The sequence below is a fragment of the Aricia agestis genome, chromosome Z, assembly GCF_905147365.1.
Source record: "Aricia agestis chromosome Z, ilAriAges1.1, whole genome shotgun sequence".
Classification (NCBI taxonomy): domain Eukaryota; kingdom Metazoa; phylum Arthropoda; class Insecta; order Lepidoptera; family Lycaenidae; genus Aricia; species Aricia agestis.
Window position 1 is genome coordinate 241,488 of NC_056428.1, and position 15,207 is coordinate 256,694.

A 15,207-nucleotide genomic window follows, 5' to 3' on the forward strand; every position below is an offset into this window, starting at 1 on the left:
GGTCTTCCGTCCCACTGGGTTATGAGAGTAAAGGAATAGAGAGTGCTCTTGTGTACTGCGCACACACTTGGGCACTATAAAATTACTCCTGCGTACCTGGTCTGGTTTCAATGAAACCGGCCACCGTCACCGAAACCGGTGTGGGGAGTATTATTATTTCTGTGCTCAATCTTCATAATTTATTTTGAAGTCGGTGCCAGTTACAAAAGTTTCAAATAGTCTGTCAGAAAACTGAAGATTCAGCTATCTGGTACCGACTTCAAAATGATGAAGATTGAGTACAGAAATAGTTGAGGTTTAGCCGAATTCGGAAAAAGGCACTATTAGATACGGTAAGAAAAATTATTTACATAATAATTTTTAGTTCATTTTTAGGGTTCCGTAGCCAAATGGCAAAAAACGAAACTCTTATAGATTCGTCATGCCTGTCTGTCTGTATGTCTATTTATGGATGTTGTACGGGCAAGCGCGTACACAGAATTGTATCATCAGCATTTTACACGATTTAAGTAATTGTTAGCAATAACTTCAGTTCGCATTCGGTCATCAATCATTCCGCGCGTACTCATATCATTCTATAAGTCGATCAATAAATGACATTAGTATCAAAAACGGACTTTCTCTCGCTCTCTATCAAATCAATATCAAACTATCATAAAAAGATTGTGCGCACCGTACAGATGTTATTATTGTTTTTACCTTGGAAGTCGGTTTTAATTTTTTGTTAAAAATAATAATTAAGTAAGTACTTATAGCAATATTTGACACAGATATAGAGTAGACCACGTGAAGGGAGTATACACTATACATAGCTATTGGGATATGGGAAAATGTACGGTTACTGTAAAATTCCTAATTTACGCGGACGAAGCCGCGCGGGACATCTAGTAGAGAATATATGGGCCAGTCGAATAATATTATGATGTTAACTTTATGAAAAGACATTCAACGTCTCTGCCTTTTATCACAATTTAGTAATGTAATAATATTATGTGGTTTATGCTTTAGCCGACTAAATAAGACTCGCCCCTGGATGGCCTCGCTAGCGTGGGCGGTGGCCGGTGGGGGTGTCAAGTCGGTATGTAATGCATGGTAATGCGTAGAGGCGAGGTGGTGCACTCGGCGCGTCGCGGGCGCGCGGGCGGCGGGGAGGTGGGGCGCTGCATGCTGGCGCCGCTGCAGGCCGGGACGGCGGGCGGCGGAGAGGTGGGGCGCCGCGTGCTGGCGCCGCTGCAGGCCGGGGCGGCGGCGGCGTACCTGGGCGCCGCGCGATACGTCGCCGGCGGTCGCATCGACACCACGCTGTTCCGCCCGCTGCCGCTTCGCCCGCACCGAGGTGAGTGCGTCGGGAGTCGGGACTCACGAAGCAAGACTGTCGGCCGCAATGGAGAATGCTTAGATAAATGATTGGTGAGACCAATCATTCATCTAAGGGAGAATGTTACTAGGTATGCCAAATTGCTACAAATTTTGTCACAAAAAAAGCCTGTATGTATACAAATACACTAGTTTTTGTTGTAGACTGTAGTCAAAAATACCTAGTAGTTTTGATTTTATAGGCATTCAAAGTTTCGAAAAATATCGAGTCCCGCTAACAGTCCCGCGACCGCTTGTGACGTCATATTATCACAATTGTACCGTGCGGGCCCCATACAATAAACGTGATTTTTTTGTCTTTTTTTGCTCTTTATCAATAACGGCAATAGGTAGGCACTTGAAATTTTCACCAAGGCCTTAATTATATGTGTACTTTAATAATTAATAATACTATTAAAATAAAATAAAAATTTAAGGGGGGCTCCCATACAAAAGTCACCTTGGCCTATTTTGTTGGCCTATTTTTTGCTATGTAGCGGTACGGAAGTCTTCGTACGCGAGTCCGACTCGCACTTGGCCGATTTATTTATATTTTTGTTACCGACTTCGAAAAAGGAGCAGGTTATAATATGTTCGTCTGCTTATATATTATATTTTTTTGTATGTTCAACGATCACTTCGCCGTTTGTGGACCGATTTTCAAGATCTTTTCGCTATTGTGTCGGGTTTAATCCAATTTTGATACCATGTTCATAAAAAAGGTGACTTCATGATGGGATCTATAGGTAATCGAGGGAATCCCTAGCTATTTATATCAAAACCGCATATTTATAAAAAAATAAAAAATAAAATATTTATTTTTTACACAACTTAACATAGTAGGTATCAATACTTAAGATTTAAAAGTGACAGTAGACATAAAAATATAGTAATTTAAATTAAAAAAAAATATATGTGTTAGTTAAGGATCTAACACAGTGGAATTTATATTCCATTACACAATATCATGAACTTCTCTCGGTAGAAAAAAAAACTCAAACTTACCTCTTTTTTTAACGAATTTTCTACTATGTCCAAATCATTTGGAATTTTCAGATAATTTTTGCACTGAATTAAAGACAAAGAATTAGAACTAGAGCGATTCGTTCTTTTGACTCGATTTAATTGATGTATAAAAAAACGACGATCAAAAAACTATAAAATAGCAGGCGCAAAGTATGTGACTGAAAGCGTACCAGCCGAACCTTTGCGCCTGCTATTTTATAGTTTTTTGATCGTCGTTTTTTTATACATCAATTAAATCGAGTCAAAAAAACGAATCGCCCTAGATATAGATAGGTATTCTTTGTCTTTAATTCAGTGCAAAAATTATCTGATAATTCGAAATAATTTGGACATAGTATGGAAAATTCGTTAAAAGAAGAGGTAAGTTTGGGATTTTTTTCTATCGAGTGAAGTTAGTAGTGAAGTAATATTGGGTAGTGGAATATAAATTCCACTGTGTTAGATCCTTAACTAACACATATATTTATTTCAGAATTTAAATTAGGTACTATATTTTTGTGTCAACTGTCACTTTTAAATCTTGAAAATCGACCGTTTTTGAGAATACAGGGCCTTAAGGGGTACCAGGGTTTTTTTTATAAAAGCTTTTGACACCAATTTTGTTGACATCGCGCGCTATAAATATAAACTGAAGTCCACGCGGACGAAGTCGCGGGCAACAGCTAGTTTAACATATTAAATTGGAGTGTGAACTGGAGCCTAAGTTAGGATACCCTGTGTTTCAGGTCTCCAGGTCTCACCCGCGGATATGAGAGGGACTTAACATTAATATTTATCGCAATACCCTAAACTTGTTTACCAAAAAAAGACAACACCAAAAAAATAAAGTCTAAAATTACAATACTATTTTAGTCATGACAACACTTCAAATTGTAATCGAACACCAAATATATAGTAAATTATCACCAAATAAAGTAAATGATCACCAAATATAGTAAATGACCACCAAATATAGTAAATGATCACCAAATATAGTAAATGATCACCAAATAAAGTAAATGATCACCAAATATAGTAAATGACCACCAAATATAGTAAATGATCACCAAATATAGTAAATGATCACCAAATATAGTAAATGATCACTAAATATAGTAAATGATCACCAAATATAGTAAATGATCACCACAATGTGAACAAATCAATGCGATATTTCTGTCCAAATAAATACGATTGACAAAACATGTAAGCATATTATTAACAAAATAGTCGGCCAAGTGTGAGTCGGACATGGAGGGTTCCGTACCGTTATAGAACAAAATTAGACCTAAAATTGTGTTTTTGTATGGGAGCCCCTTTTAAAAAATTATTTTATTATTATTATTAACTTATTATTGGAGTTAACATAATATAATCAAGGCCTTTGCGAAAATATCAACGTGCCTACCGGTTGCCATTATTGATATCGAGCAAAAAAGGCCAAAAATAACGTTTGTTGTATGGGAGCCCCCCTTAAATAATTATTTTATTTTGTTTTAGTACTGGTTGTTATAGCGGAAACAAATAATATTAATAACTGTGAAATTTTTAGAAATCTAGTTAGAGTGGTTCTTGAGATACAGCCTAGGCCCTAGACACAGTATAGCAATATTAGTCCTAGAGAAAGACAGACGGACGGACAGACGGACAGACATCGAAGTCTCAGTAATAGAGTCCCGTTTTTAGGGTTCCGTACCCAAAGGGTACAAACGGGACTCTTTTACTAAGACTTCGATGTACTATGTCTGTCCGTCTATCTGTCTTCTTCTCTTTAATAGGATATTTGCTAAATAAAAATAAATTTGGTTAAAATTTTACATTAAAATGCTAACGTATAATGTTGGTGATCGTTTACTCCTTTTGGTTTAAGTAACAATGATTTATTTGGAGTCATTTTGCATAAATACGATAGCGAGATAATAAATCTTTGGTGATCATTTTACATTAAAATGCTAATATAATGTTGGTGATCATTTACTAATTTTGGTGATAATTTTACTTTAAAATGCTAGTATAATGCTGGTGATCATTTACTAATTTTGGTGATCATTTACTTATTTTGGTGATCATTTACTATTTTTGGCTTTAAGATGTTAAATCTTTGGTTATCATTTTACATTAAAATGGTGGTCTGTATTTTGGTGATCGTTTACTATTTTTGTCTGTGAAATGTTACTATTTCTGGTGATCAGTTAATTATAAGCCATATTTATCATGGTTGTCTAAAGTGTGTGTGTGTGTTTGTGTGTGTGTGTGTGTGTGTGTGTGTGTGTGTGTGTGTCTAAGAGTGTGTGTGTGTGTGTGTGTTAGTGGGTATATCGTCGTATCCTACGAATAAAGGCGCTATTGCCAAAACCCTACTTTACAGGAGAAGGTTTTTTGTGTTTATTTCAAAATATTGTTAAACAACTTTTAGAAATTAATTATGAAATTATCACACAACTACGTAGCGGTTGCTATGAAATTTTAAATGAGACGCTTAATTTGATATTTCGGGTAGATTTGTCCCTTATTTTTTTTTTCGTCGGGGTAAAATAAGTCTCATCAGACACAAGCAACGTTATGCCTTTTTTGTACGGATTCAACGGGGTCTTAAGCGCATTTATGTCTTTTTACTAATCATTATCAAAGAATTTTCTTTTTAAAACTACATTGAAAAATCGGCCAAGTGCGAGTTGTATTCACGCACGAAGGGTTCCGTACCGTTATAGAGTAAAAATAGCAAAAAAACATGAGAGTCCCATTTAATTTTTTAATTTATTTTAATTTTGTCGTCAATTATTATTATTAAAGTATAAATACAACGAACTATTTTTTCAAAACCTCTTTTATTGACAGATCGCTGCTATTATTGACAGAGCAAAAACTAGCTAAAAATCACGTTTGTTGTATGGGAACCCCCTTGAATATTTAGTTTATTTTGTTTTCAGTAAGTATTTGTTGTTATAGTGGCAGCAGATATACTCAATTTGTGAAAAGTTCTTGAGATAGAGCTTGGAGACAGATGGACAGACAGACAGACTTCGAAGTCTTATTAATAGGGTCCCGTCTTTACGCTTTGGATACGTAAACCAAAAAAAACTGTATAAAAAGTAATATGGAAAAAATATAAAATAAAGTTAATAATATGGAACGTTTTATATTAATTCTCGACCCTGAAAGCAATCACAATAACTATTGGTTCCGTATAACGTGATAAGACTTCGCAGTTTTATGACAGTTATTTTAAATGACCAAATATAATTATAACTAACGACTATTATAATATTGGTTAACTTTTATGATAATTAGATTATCCAAGAGCCAGCGATAGCCAGTTTTTTGTCATTTTATAAAAGTTGAAAGTTTTCCTGTATGAACGAACAACAACTACAGAATTTCGATCGCGTTTAGGCGATATCCAGTTTTGAAGGTCTACCTAGCCTTCCATACAATGTAAAGCGCTTTTCTTTTCTTACTTCTTACGGAAATGTAGGAATCTCATCTCAGACACTATTAATTATTCCCTAAGTTGCCAAAACTATTACACTTTAAGGTGGTATGGCAGTGAGAAGTAACTGGCATAAGTTATCTGGCAGCTGTAGGGAGCAACTTTCATAAGGTTCCGTCAGTGGGAGACGAGATTCACACAGCTATCCCCAGGGAAAAAAATTGCCTTAAATTTTATTGAAGGTGCGGTAGATTTTCAAAACTGGATACCTCCTAAAGTATCCGCGACCGAAGCTCTATAATAGTTGCTTGCCGTTCTTACCTCTTTATGATATACTGGTTTTTGTCCCCGGCTTCGGTCGCGTGGAATTCGAAAATCGCGTAAAAACACGAGTATTTTAGGAACATGATATTTTTCCAAAATCAAAGTAGCCTACGTTACTCTTCATTCTTTCGATTTAGTCGTTGCTAAAAATCATGTTCATTAGTTGCTTCGCTAGGGCGTGAAGGAAGGACCAACAAACGTACTTTCCCATTTATAATATAAGTATAGGCTATAATACGAGTATAGCATAATTAAGTTAAAGAACAACTTTCAGCTTTTATAAAACGAAAAAGCCTGGCTGTCGCTGGTCTTAGTTTAGCTTATGAGTAGTTACAATATGACGGAGCGGTGCCTATTCTACTTCAACATCAGCTTAGCATGATAACGCCAATATTTTGTATTTTAAATCAAATTCTTTTAAAACGAGACGATAAACGACATCCCTCGTGTCCCTTTGCAAGAGTGTGATGACCTATGCTACATCATCAGCACAGCTCAAGAGATGTACTTAAAATTTTGGGTACGTTCAGTTACTAACAGTTCGTCCAATAAACCAAAAAAAAAAATAGTAACAAAAAAAGTTTCGTTACACTCACTCTCGATACACCAAAAGCGCTTTTCCTAAATGTTTTAATAAAAACGAAACTTTTTTTCTATTCCTTCAGGCACCGGGGACTGTTTTCGTTTCCTAGAACCTAAAAATACAAAAATAAACTCAAATTGTATAGTGGAATATTATTTTCTACGTAAATATTCTTGTAGCACACTACCTTTAACTATTTATATCTATACTACGGAAAAAGCCACAAAGTTCACTGCGGGTTTTTAAGAAAATTAAAACAAAACATTATAAACTTTCAATTATATACTTTTCGAAATGGTTAGTAAATAAAAGGTAAATTCATGTAATAATTTTGCCAATAATAACTGTTTCACTAAAGAAAAATTAAAGAAATTTTCGTACATAGAAAAAGGCCACAAAAGCCATTAGGGCAAACGATTCCTTAGTACTAGTACTAAGAGACGATTCCGTGGAAAAAGAACACAGACGCAATAGTGTCTTGTTTCCAGGTAATTACTGTAAAGAATGTAAAACATATTTTGTACTTACTGTGTGTTACCTTTAACGGTTAACACAACGTAATTTAAACAAGGAACAGTGCAATGACGCTTAACGCGAGTCCCCGGCCCGCGCGTCCTCTCACGCACTCAAAGAAAACGGTCACGGAAGCCTTTGTTGCTTTTTTCGGCGGAGAATTTAAGAGCTAGCAAGTGTGGCATTTTTTAAAACTTCATTTACTGGTTCTAAAAGTTAACTTTTAATATTTTTTTAAACTGAAGGTTATAGATAATGAGCTGCCGATTTCGATTATGCAATAAAAATAAAAAGCCATAGTGACCAGGGCGCCCTTATTCGTAGGATACGACGATATGTGTGTGTGTGTGTGTGTGTGTATGTACTTTACAATACAGTTGATAGAAGTAACGTAAAGTACTTCTATCAACTGTATCGTAAAGTACACACACATTTATCTGGATGATATTGTGATTTCGATACATAATCTGAAGTATTTCAAGCCAAAAAATCACGTTTATTGTATGGGGCCCGCACGGTGCAATTGTGATATGACATCACAAGCGGTCGCGGGACTGTTAGCGGGACTCGATATTTTTCGAAACTTTGAATGCCTATAAAATCAAAACTACTAGGTATTTTTGACTGGGGGCGATACCGGTTCGTCCACGTTCGTGTCCCTGGGCGCCTGGGTACGCCACTCCGCCCTCTACACGGGGTGAGGTACTCAGGTTGGCTGAACGCCGGTCTTTCTTCTATCTTACTTTCTGTATATTAGCTTTCTTGTTTTGCACATCATATTTTAGTTATATATTCTGTCTTTCGCCATCTTTTCTTCTCTGTCTTTCCTTGTATTTATACCTTCTCTACACATTTGTATGTCTGTATCGTATAAGTCTGTGTGTGTTTGATGATGGATGGGCCCGTGGGCCCCGAAGCCTAAGTTTTGTGCCCGGCGATAGGCTGCATGGTCACTCGGTGAGTCCAGACCGTTAGGGCACAGGGTCGACCCAGCCTTAAATGGGGACCAACATGATGGAAGAGCGCATTCTGAAAAGTACTCCCCGGGTGGGTTCTGGTTGTCCGGTGGACACCGGAGAATCCCACACCTCCTCGAAAGAGGAGGTCTGCCGGTTGTATACGGGGCCAGCACAAAATGCGTTGGAGGGTAAGGAGGCCGCAGTGGCGGCGAGTGGAAATGGTGGCGCGACTTCGCGCGAATGTTCGGAACCAGCGCACCTAACCGCGCCGGTGGCGGACATTGTAGTGACGATCACCGGGGGCACCCCTGTCCCTAAAAACGACGACCCTAGGCACACGACTCAGACGCCGATTGTGCAACTGGAAAGGATGACGAATGTGGAAAACGGATTATGGGGTGAAACACCCGTATCCGTAGAAAGAGAGCACAGCAAGTTCTTCAGCTTTGAAGGAACTTCGGATGACTTTGAGAGCGGAAATGAGACCAACGTCTCCCAACGTCACGCGAACGAAAGAGAGGCAATGCGTCGTCGCTTCCGCAAGAGACGTGGGAGCGAAGTCGACAACGACGACTCGGACAAAGAAAAGGGTGCCGCCAAACCGAAGTGCAACAAGCGCGGAAGGGGACGGCCGCCCACCACCGTTCAATACGTGGGCCTGCATCAAACCAGAAAGGATCTTGCCGCCACTGAGCGGAAGGCCCAGGAGGAAGATGCACAGCAACAAATCCAGGCGATCACAAGGAGGCTACCACAGCAACGGTCCCACCGGCTGTCGGAAGCATCCTACCATTCCTCGGACGTGACAATGGCAGACGACAATGAGGTGACTTCAGCCGCACTCGGAGCGACCATCTCTTCGAGCTTGAACATCATCTCCACTGCGGCGAAGAACCTCAAAGGAGGAAACTTGAAGTCATTGAAGGATGCTGTCGCCGCTATCAACAGCGCGTGCGCAGCGCTCATAGACAGGTCAGCCTCCACGGAAACTCGGGCCCTGGAAGCGGTGAATAAACGCCTTACCAGAGAGCTCGCAGAAATGCGGTCAGAGCTCGCCGCTGTCAAGCAGGAGCTCAATAACTTGAGACCACAGGCCGCCACCACGGCCCCCTCGCACACCATGGAGGAAATGCTGGAGCGAGCAGTCCGAGAGGCAGTGGCCCTATCAAGTGCCCGGCTGGACGCGCGTTTGGAAGGCCTGGAGGCTCGGCTGCTTCCGGCGCCGCGTCTGCGCCCTCCACTTGCAGCGGACCTGAAACAAAAGAGACGGGAGGTGCCTGCATCGCCATCCGCAGCACCGTCACATCAGATAGACATGCCGGAACCGGAACCAGTGGTGACAACGCTAATGCCACCGTTGAATCCCGGCCCGGCACAAGGGAAGAAAAAGAAGGTCAAGAAGACCGCTGCCGCCGTTGAGGCCGCGGCTGTGAGACGCGACGCTGCAACAACATCCACAGCGTTGAGATCCGGTCGTCCACAAGAGTGGACGGAAGTGGTAAAGCGGAAGGGGAAGGCGCAGAAGAAGCCCGAACAACCGGTAAAGTCTGCGCCCACCAAAAAGAAGAAAAAGAGAAAGAAGAGGGAAAGGCTGCAAACTCCCAAAACGGCAGCAGTCGTCCTGACGTTACAGCAAAGCGCAGCGGAACGTGGCCTGTCCTATAAGGACGTGATAGATAAGGCGAAAGGACAGGTTGATTTGGTGGCTATGGACATCCCGTCCTGTAAATTCAAGCAAGCCGTGACCGGTGCTCGCATGTACGAGATATCCGGCGCAGCCTGCAAAGAAAAGGCGGATGCCCTCGCCATCAAACTGAGGGAGGTCCTCGGAGTCCAGGACGTACGGATCTCCAGGCCCCAGAAATGCGCAGAACTACGCATCAAGGGGCTGGATGATACGGCGACAGCCCAGGAAATTGCCGAAGCCATCGCTAGACATGGTGGCTGCTCCGCGACAGACATTAAGGTTGGAGAAATCCGTTGTGAAAGAAACGGATGCGGCTCGGCCTGGGTGAAGTGCCCGGTTGAGGCCGCCAAAAAGGTGACGTCGCTTAACACGCGAGTGTATGTGGGTTGGACGGTGGTGCGCGTGGTGCTCCTTGACACGCGTCCCATGCGTTGTTACCAGTGCCAGGAGACCGGGCACACCCGCGCGACCTGTACCAGCGAGAACGACCGCAGCAGACTCTGCTTCCGCTGTGGTCTGCCGGACCACGCAGCTGCGCAGTGCAAAAATGCACCACACTGCGCACTCTGCGAAGCGAGCGGCAAACCGGCGGACCACAGTGTCGGCAGCAGGTCCTGCGGAAAACCGGCACCGAAGAAGAAAGGCTCTAGAAAGAGTAAAGCGTCCCAGAAGCCCGCCAGCACACCTTCGGCGGATCCTGGATCTGGAGAGGCCCCGATACAAGCTCAACAACGGCTTCCCATCGAATAATACAGTGTAACCTGAACCACTGCGCCCGGGCGCAGGATTTACTGGTTCAGTGCATGGCGCAGTGGTCGATAGACATCGCGCTAGTGTCGGAGCCGTATCGGGTCCTCCCTAGAAAGGATTGGATTGGGGACACCGACTCGCTGGTCGCGTTGATATTAGGGCCTAAAATCGTGCCACCGAACGCCAGAGACACGACTAAAGGTCAAGGTTTCGCGGTAGTCAAACTGGGGTCCCTGACAGTGGTTGGGGTATATTTTTCCCCAAACAGGCCGCTGGCAGAGTTTGAAGCCTTCCTGCTACGGTTGACCAGCTTCATTAGCGGAGCGGCCGGCCCTGTGATCGTTGCCGGGGACTTCAATGCGAAGTCAACGCTATGGGGCTCCCCGGCGACAAGTGCAAGAGGCCGAGCAGTCCAGGTATGGATGGCGTCCACTGACCTTGTGCTGGCAAACCAAGGCGCAGTAAGCACTTGCGTCCGCCGACAGGGCGAGTCCATCGTGGACTTGACCCTGATCAGTTCGTGGGCAGCCCGCCACATCACCAACTGGCGGGTCGAGGAGGACACGGAGACTCTTTCTGATCACAAGTACATTCGTTTCGACGTCTCAGCTCGCGCGTCAGAGCTTGGCCGCACAATTCCATCTAGTGGCGGCCCCAGATGGGCCTTGAAACGAATGGACTGTGAGCTTCTCAAAGAGGCTGCTGCGGTGGCATCTTGGGTGTCACTACCGTCGGATGACGTCGAGGCTGGCGCGGAATGGCTCAATGAAGTGATGATGAGGCTCAACGTGTGCGACGCTTCGATGCCTCGAGCAGGCCCGTGGAGACCTCGGCGACAAACGTATTGGTGGCGTCCCGAGCTACACCAACTGAAGCGGGAATGTACTGCGGCACGGCGCCGTTACAAGCGATACCGCAGGCGACGCATAAGGCACCAGCCAGAAGAGGATCGCTTGTACGACGAGTACCTGTCAGCTTGTGCCACTCTACGCGAGGCCATAATACAGGCGAAGGCCGACGCGTGGAAGGAGTGGATACATACACTTGAAGACGACCAGTGGGGCAAGCCGTACAAGTGGGTAAGAGAAAAACTGCGCCCGGCTGCCCCACCACTGACACAGACAATCGACCCGGATCTTCGCAATAGAGTCATCGCAGCCCTCTTTCCATCTGGGGCTGAGTGGACGCTACCAACGATGGCTCAACGGGAAGAAGACTCTCCGGATAGTGAGGAGGAAATACCGCACGTCACCTCGGCAGAGCTGGCGGTAGCGGTCAAAAAGATGAGCAGCAAAAACACGGCACCCGGTCTAGATGGAATCCCGGGCCGTGCATGGGCTCTTGCTATGAAGGAGCTAGAGCCGCGCGTACTCACCGTTTTGACCAACTGCTTGGTCCAGGGTAGGATACCGCGGCGCTGGAAGAGAGGAAAGCTGGTCCTACTGCGGAAGGCCAATAGACCGGAAGACCAGCCGTCGGCGTACCGCCCTATAGTACTGCTCGACGAAATAAGCAAGTTGCTTGAGAGGATTATTGCGGCGCGCCTCACTAAGCACCTGGAGAACGTCGGGCCCAACCTGAGCGAAAATCAGTTTGGTTTCCGCTCAGGCCGATCTACTATAGGCGCGGTAGCGCGATTGCGCGATATAGTGGAGGAGGAGGTGTCCCGGGGCGGGGTAGTAGTGGCAGTGTCGTTGGATATTTCCAATGCCTTTAATTCCCTGCCCTGGGAAGTCATCAAGGAGGGACTTAGGCGGCACGGCGTTCCGAGATATTTGCGCAAAACCATAGGCAGTTACCTCTCGGAACGCTCAGTGCAGTTCCCAACCCAAGACGGTTGGGAGGAGCAGGATGTTGATTGCGGAGTTCCACAGGGATCGGCACTGGGGCCGGGCCTGTGGAACATTGGATATGACACGGTGCTCTCCGGCGACACCCTGGACGGTTCCGAAAACTTATGTTACGCGGATGACACGTGCTCCGTCAGTCGAGGGAAAACCTACAGAGAAGCGGTCATTCGCGCGACAGCTGCTGTCGCCCAGGTCGTACGACGGATCCGAGCGCTAGGATTGACAGTGGCATTGGAAAAGTCCGAGGCCCTGTGTTTTCACGGGCCTAGGAATCGCCCGCCACCTGGACTGGCTGTGGAGGTCGGCGGGACCCGGATAAATGTCACTCCAACTATGACGTATCTGGGTCTCGTCTTAGACAGTAGATGGACCTTCAAAGAGCATTTTAAGCGGCTTCAAACTAAGGTTACCAAGTCGGCCGGCGCTCTGGCTTCGCTGCTCCCGAACCTCGGCCCTCGCCGACGTATACTGGAGTTGCGCAGCGGTTCGCGCGGGGGGCAGCAACCCCTTACCGGACGCCGTACGTCGGTGGAGGGACAATGCACGAGAGCGTGTCATAGACTTATGGGAGGAACGGCTGCAAGAGCCGCAAGTGAGTGTCAACCTAGTACTGGCCATCCGCCCAGTGCTAAGGGACTGGATCAGCAGAGAGACCGGCGCCCTCTCCTTCCGATTGACGCAGGTACTGACCGGGCACGGATGCTTCGGTCGGTACCTTTGCGAGATCGTTGGAAGAGAGGAAACACCAAGCTGCCATCACTGCGACGCGGATAGGGACATGGCTGAGCATACCCTGACAGCCTGTCCCTCCTGGAGTGGACAACGGACGGCCCTCAGGGCTGTCATTGGCAATGACATCTCACTGCCAGCACTGATCCGCTCGATGCTGTGCGGTGAGGAGGAGTGGAGGGCGGTCGAACACTTCGCAGAGGAGGTGATGACTGCCAAGGAAGAGGCCGAGCGCACGAGAGAAAGGGAGGCGCTCGACTCTAGAAGACGACCCAGGCGGAGACGTCGCGCCCACAACGGCGACAACCTCCCGCCATAGATGGGGAGCTCAGGGTGACGGCAAGGGGAAGCCGTCACCCATTGCACCGAGCCCCCGCGAGAGTCGTGATGCGCAACGTGCTCCCGCGCATCGCGACAAAAGGAGAGGAATGGCCTAGACAAGCCCGCACTGGGGCCTCTGTTTAGCCTGGGGGGCGAGTAATCGCCCCTCCGAAGAGGGGTCTGCCGACCACCAGGCGGCGGCACGACCGCTGGTGGAGTTGCGGTCGCGGTGTCGTACCCGTGGCTCCGTCGTCGGAGAGAGGGCGCACCGCCAAGTTTTAGTGGGTAGGGCTTTCGAGTGAGTCCCACATATCCGCGTCAGGATCTCCCCATACCCCGCGGAATGCGTAAATGCATTTCTTGGCGAAAAAAAAAAAAAAAAAAAAAAAAAGGTATTTTTGACTACAGTCTACAACTAGTGTATTTGTATACATACAGGCTTTACTGTGACAAAATTTCAAGCAATTTGGCATACCTAGTAACATTCTCCATTGCGGCCGACAGTCTTGCTTCGTGAGTCCCGCGCGGTGCAATTGTGATATGACGTCACACCGTAACCGGCCGCCCGCCCTTGTTTTGCTTATAAATCGGAAACTAATTAACGTATCCAAGTAATTCGTTCACTAGTATAATTATTATTTTTGACAGAGAATATGGACTGCTAATAATCAAAATTAGGTAACATTCTCCATTATCGGACACATTCATTATTATTATTTACATTCAATTATGCAATTAAGGTTTGTTTCACCTTAATCTCCATATCAAACTCTTAAGTAAATGTTAACTGTTAAGTAATCATTAACCCCGCGTTAAAATAGGAGCGTTTTGATCGTTTTTACTTTTTAACGTCAAGTGGAACGCGGGGTAAATGTCCCGAGTGCGGCAGCGGGCAGTAGGAAACACCCTCCCATCTCCCGCCCCCCCCCCCCTGCAAGTTGCAACTCCCGCAAGCAGCTGAATTCAATTGGCTAAAGTAAATGGTGGTATTGGCAATAGAGGTATAATATGGTAATATTGACGATTGAAATGTAACTTCATTGATTTCAGAAGCCACTGCAGTGGGCAGTGGTATTCCTCGTGTGGACTGGGCTGCGAAGTACCTGCGTTAAGTACTGTACGGCTGTGGTCTATTTATTTTTCCTCATAAGTTTGTACTTCACTCATCCCCATCTTTAGTTATTTTATATACACTAGCTATTTGACCGAGCTTTGCTCGGTATTCGATAAAACACTTTCAGATTCCGAGATTCCAATAGGCTATTTGACCTACTTTTTTTCTTCATGCTAATCGCTTCTTAATCATTCATTTTCCCAAAAAAAACTAATATTTTAATATTTTACACAGTAGAAACCCATATAAATGTTGATTGAAAAATATGCCTTACAAATGGCACCGAAAACACTGTCCGCCATAGTGTGACGTCATACGTTTTGTATTTTTAACTATCTTTATTGAAGATTTTTTTATGTCCTATATGTACGAGTCTAAAAGTGCCCAAAAATTATAAAAGAATTAAATAAGAAATTAGAAATCATTTGGAACCTTGAAAACTTTTGGAGAAAAGTTTTGGCCATTTCATTTCCCGTCTACAATAAATGGAGATAATATATAAAACTGATGGTTTATTTGAATTATTCCAGAAAATAAATTTTAAAAATCTTTCTAGGCTTATTCTTATTATTTATGTACAAATAAA

At 44.5% G+C, this 15,207-nt stretch overlaps 1 protein-coding gene across 1 annotated transcript in view; it reads left to right on the forward strand.

Moving 5' to 3' along the window:
* LOC121738347 (serine/threonine-protein kinase dyf-5) overlaps positions 1-14,714 on the forward strand; it is a 41,893-nt gene extending 27,179 nt beyond the window's left edge. The window contains exons 5-6 of the mRNA XM_042130329.1: positions 1,104-1,336; positions 14,558-14,714. Of these exons, the coding sequence (XP_041986263.1) occupies positions 1,104-1,336; positions 14,558-14,619 (295 nt within the window). The 3' untranslated portion in view covers positions 14,620-14,714. The remainder of the gene's footprint in view (positions 1-1,103; positions 1,337-14,557) is intronic.
* The last annotated feature ends 493 nt before the right edge of the window (positions 14,715-15,207 follow it).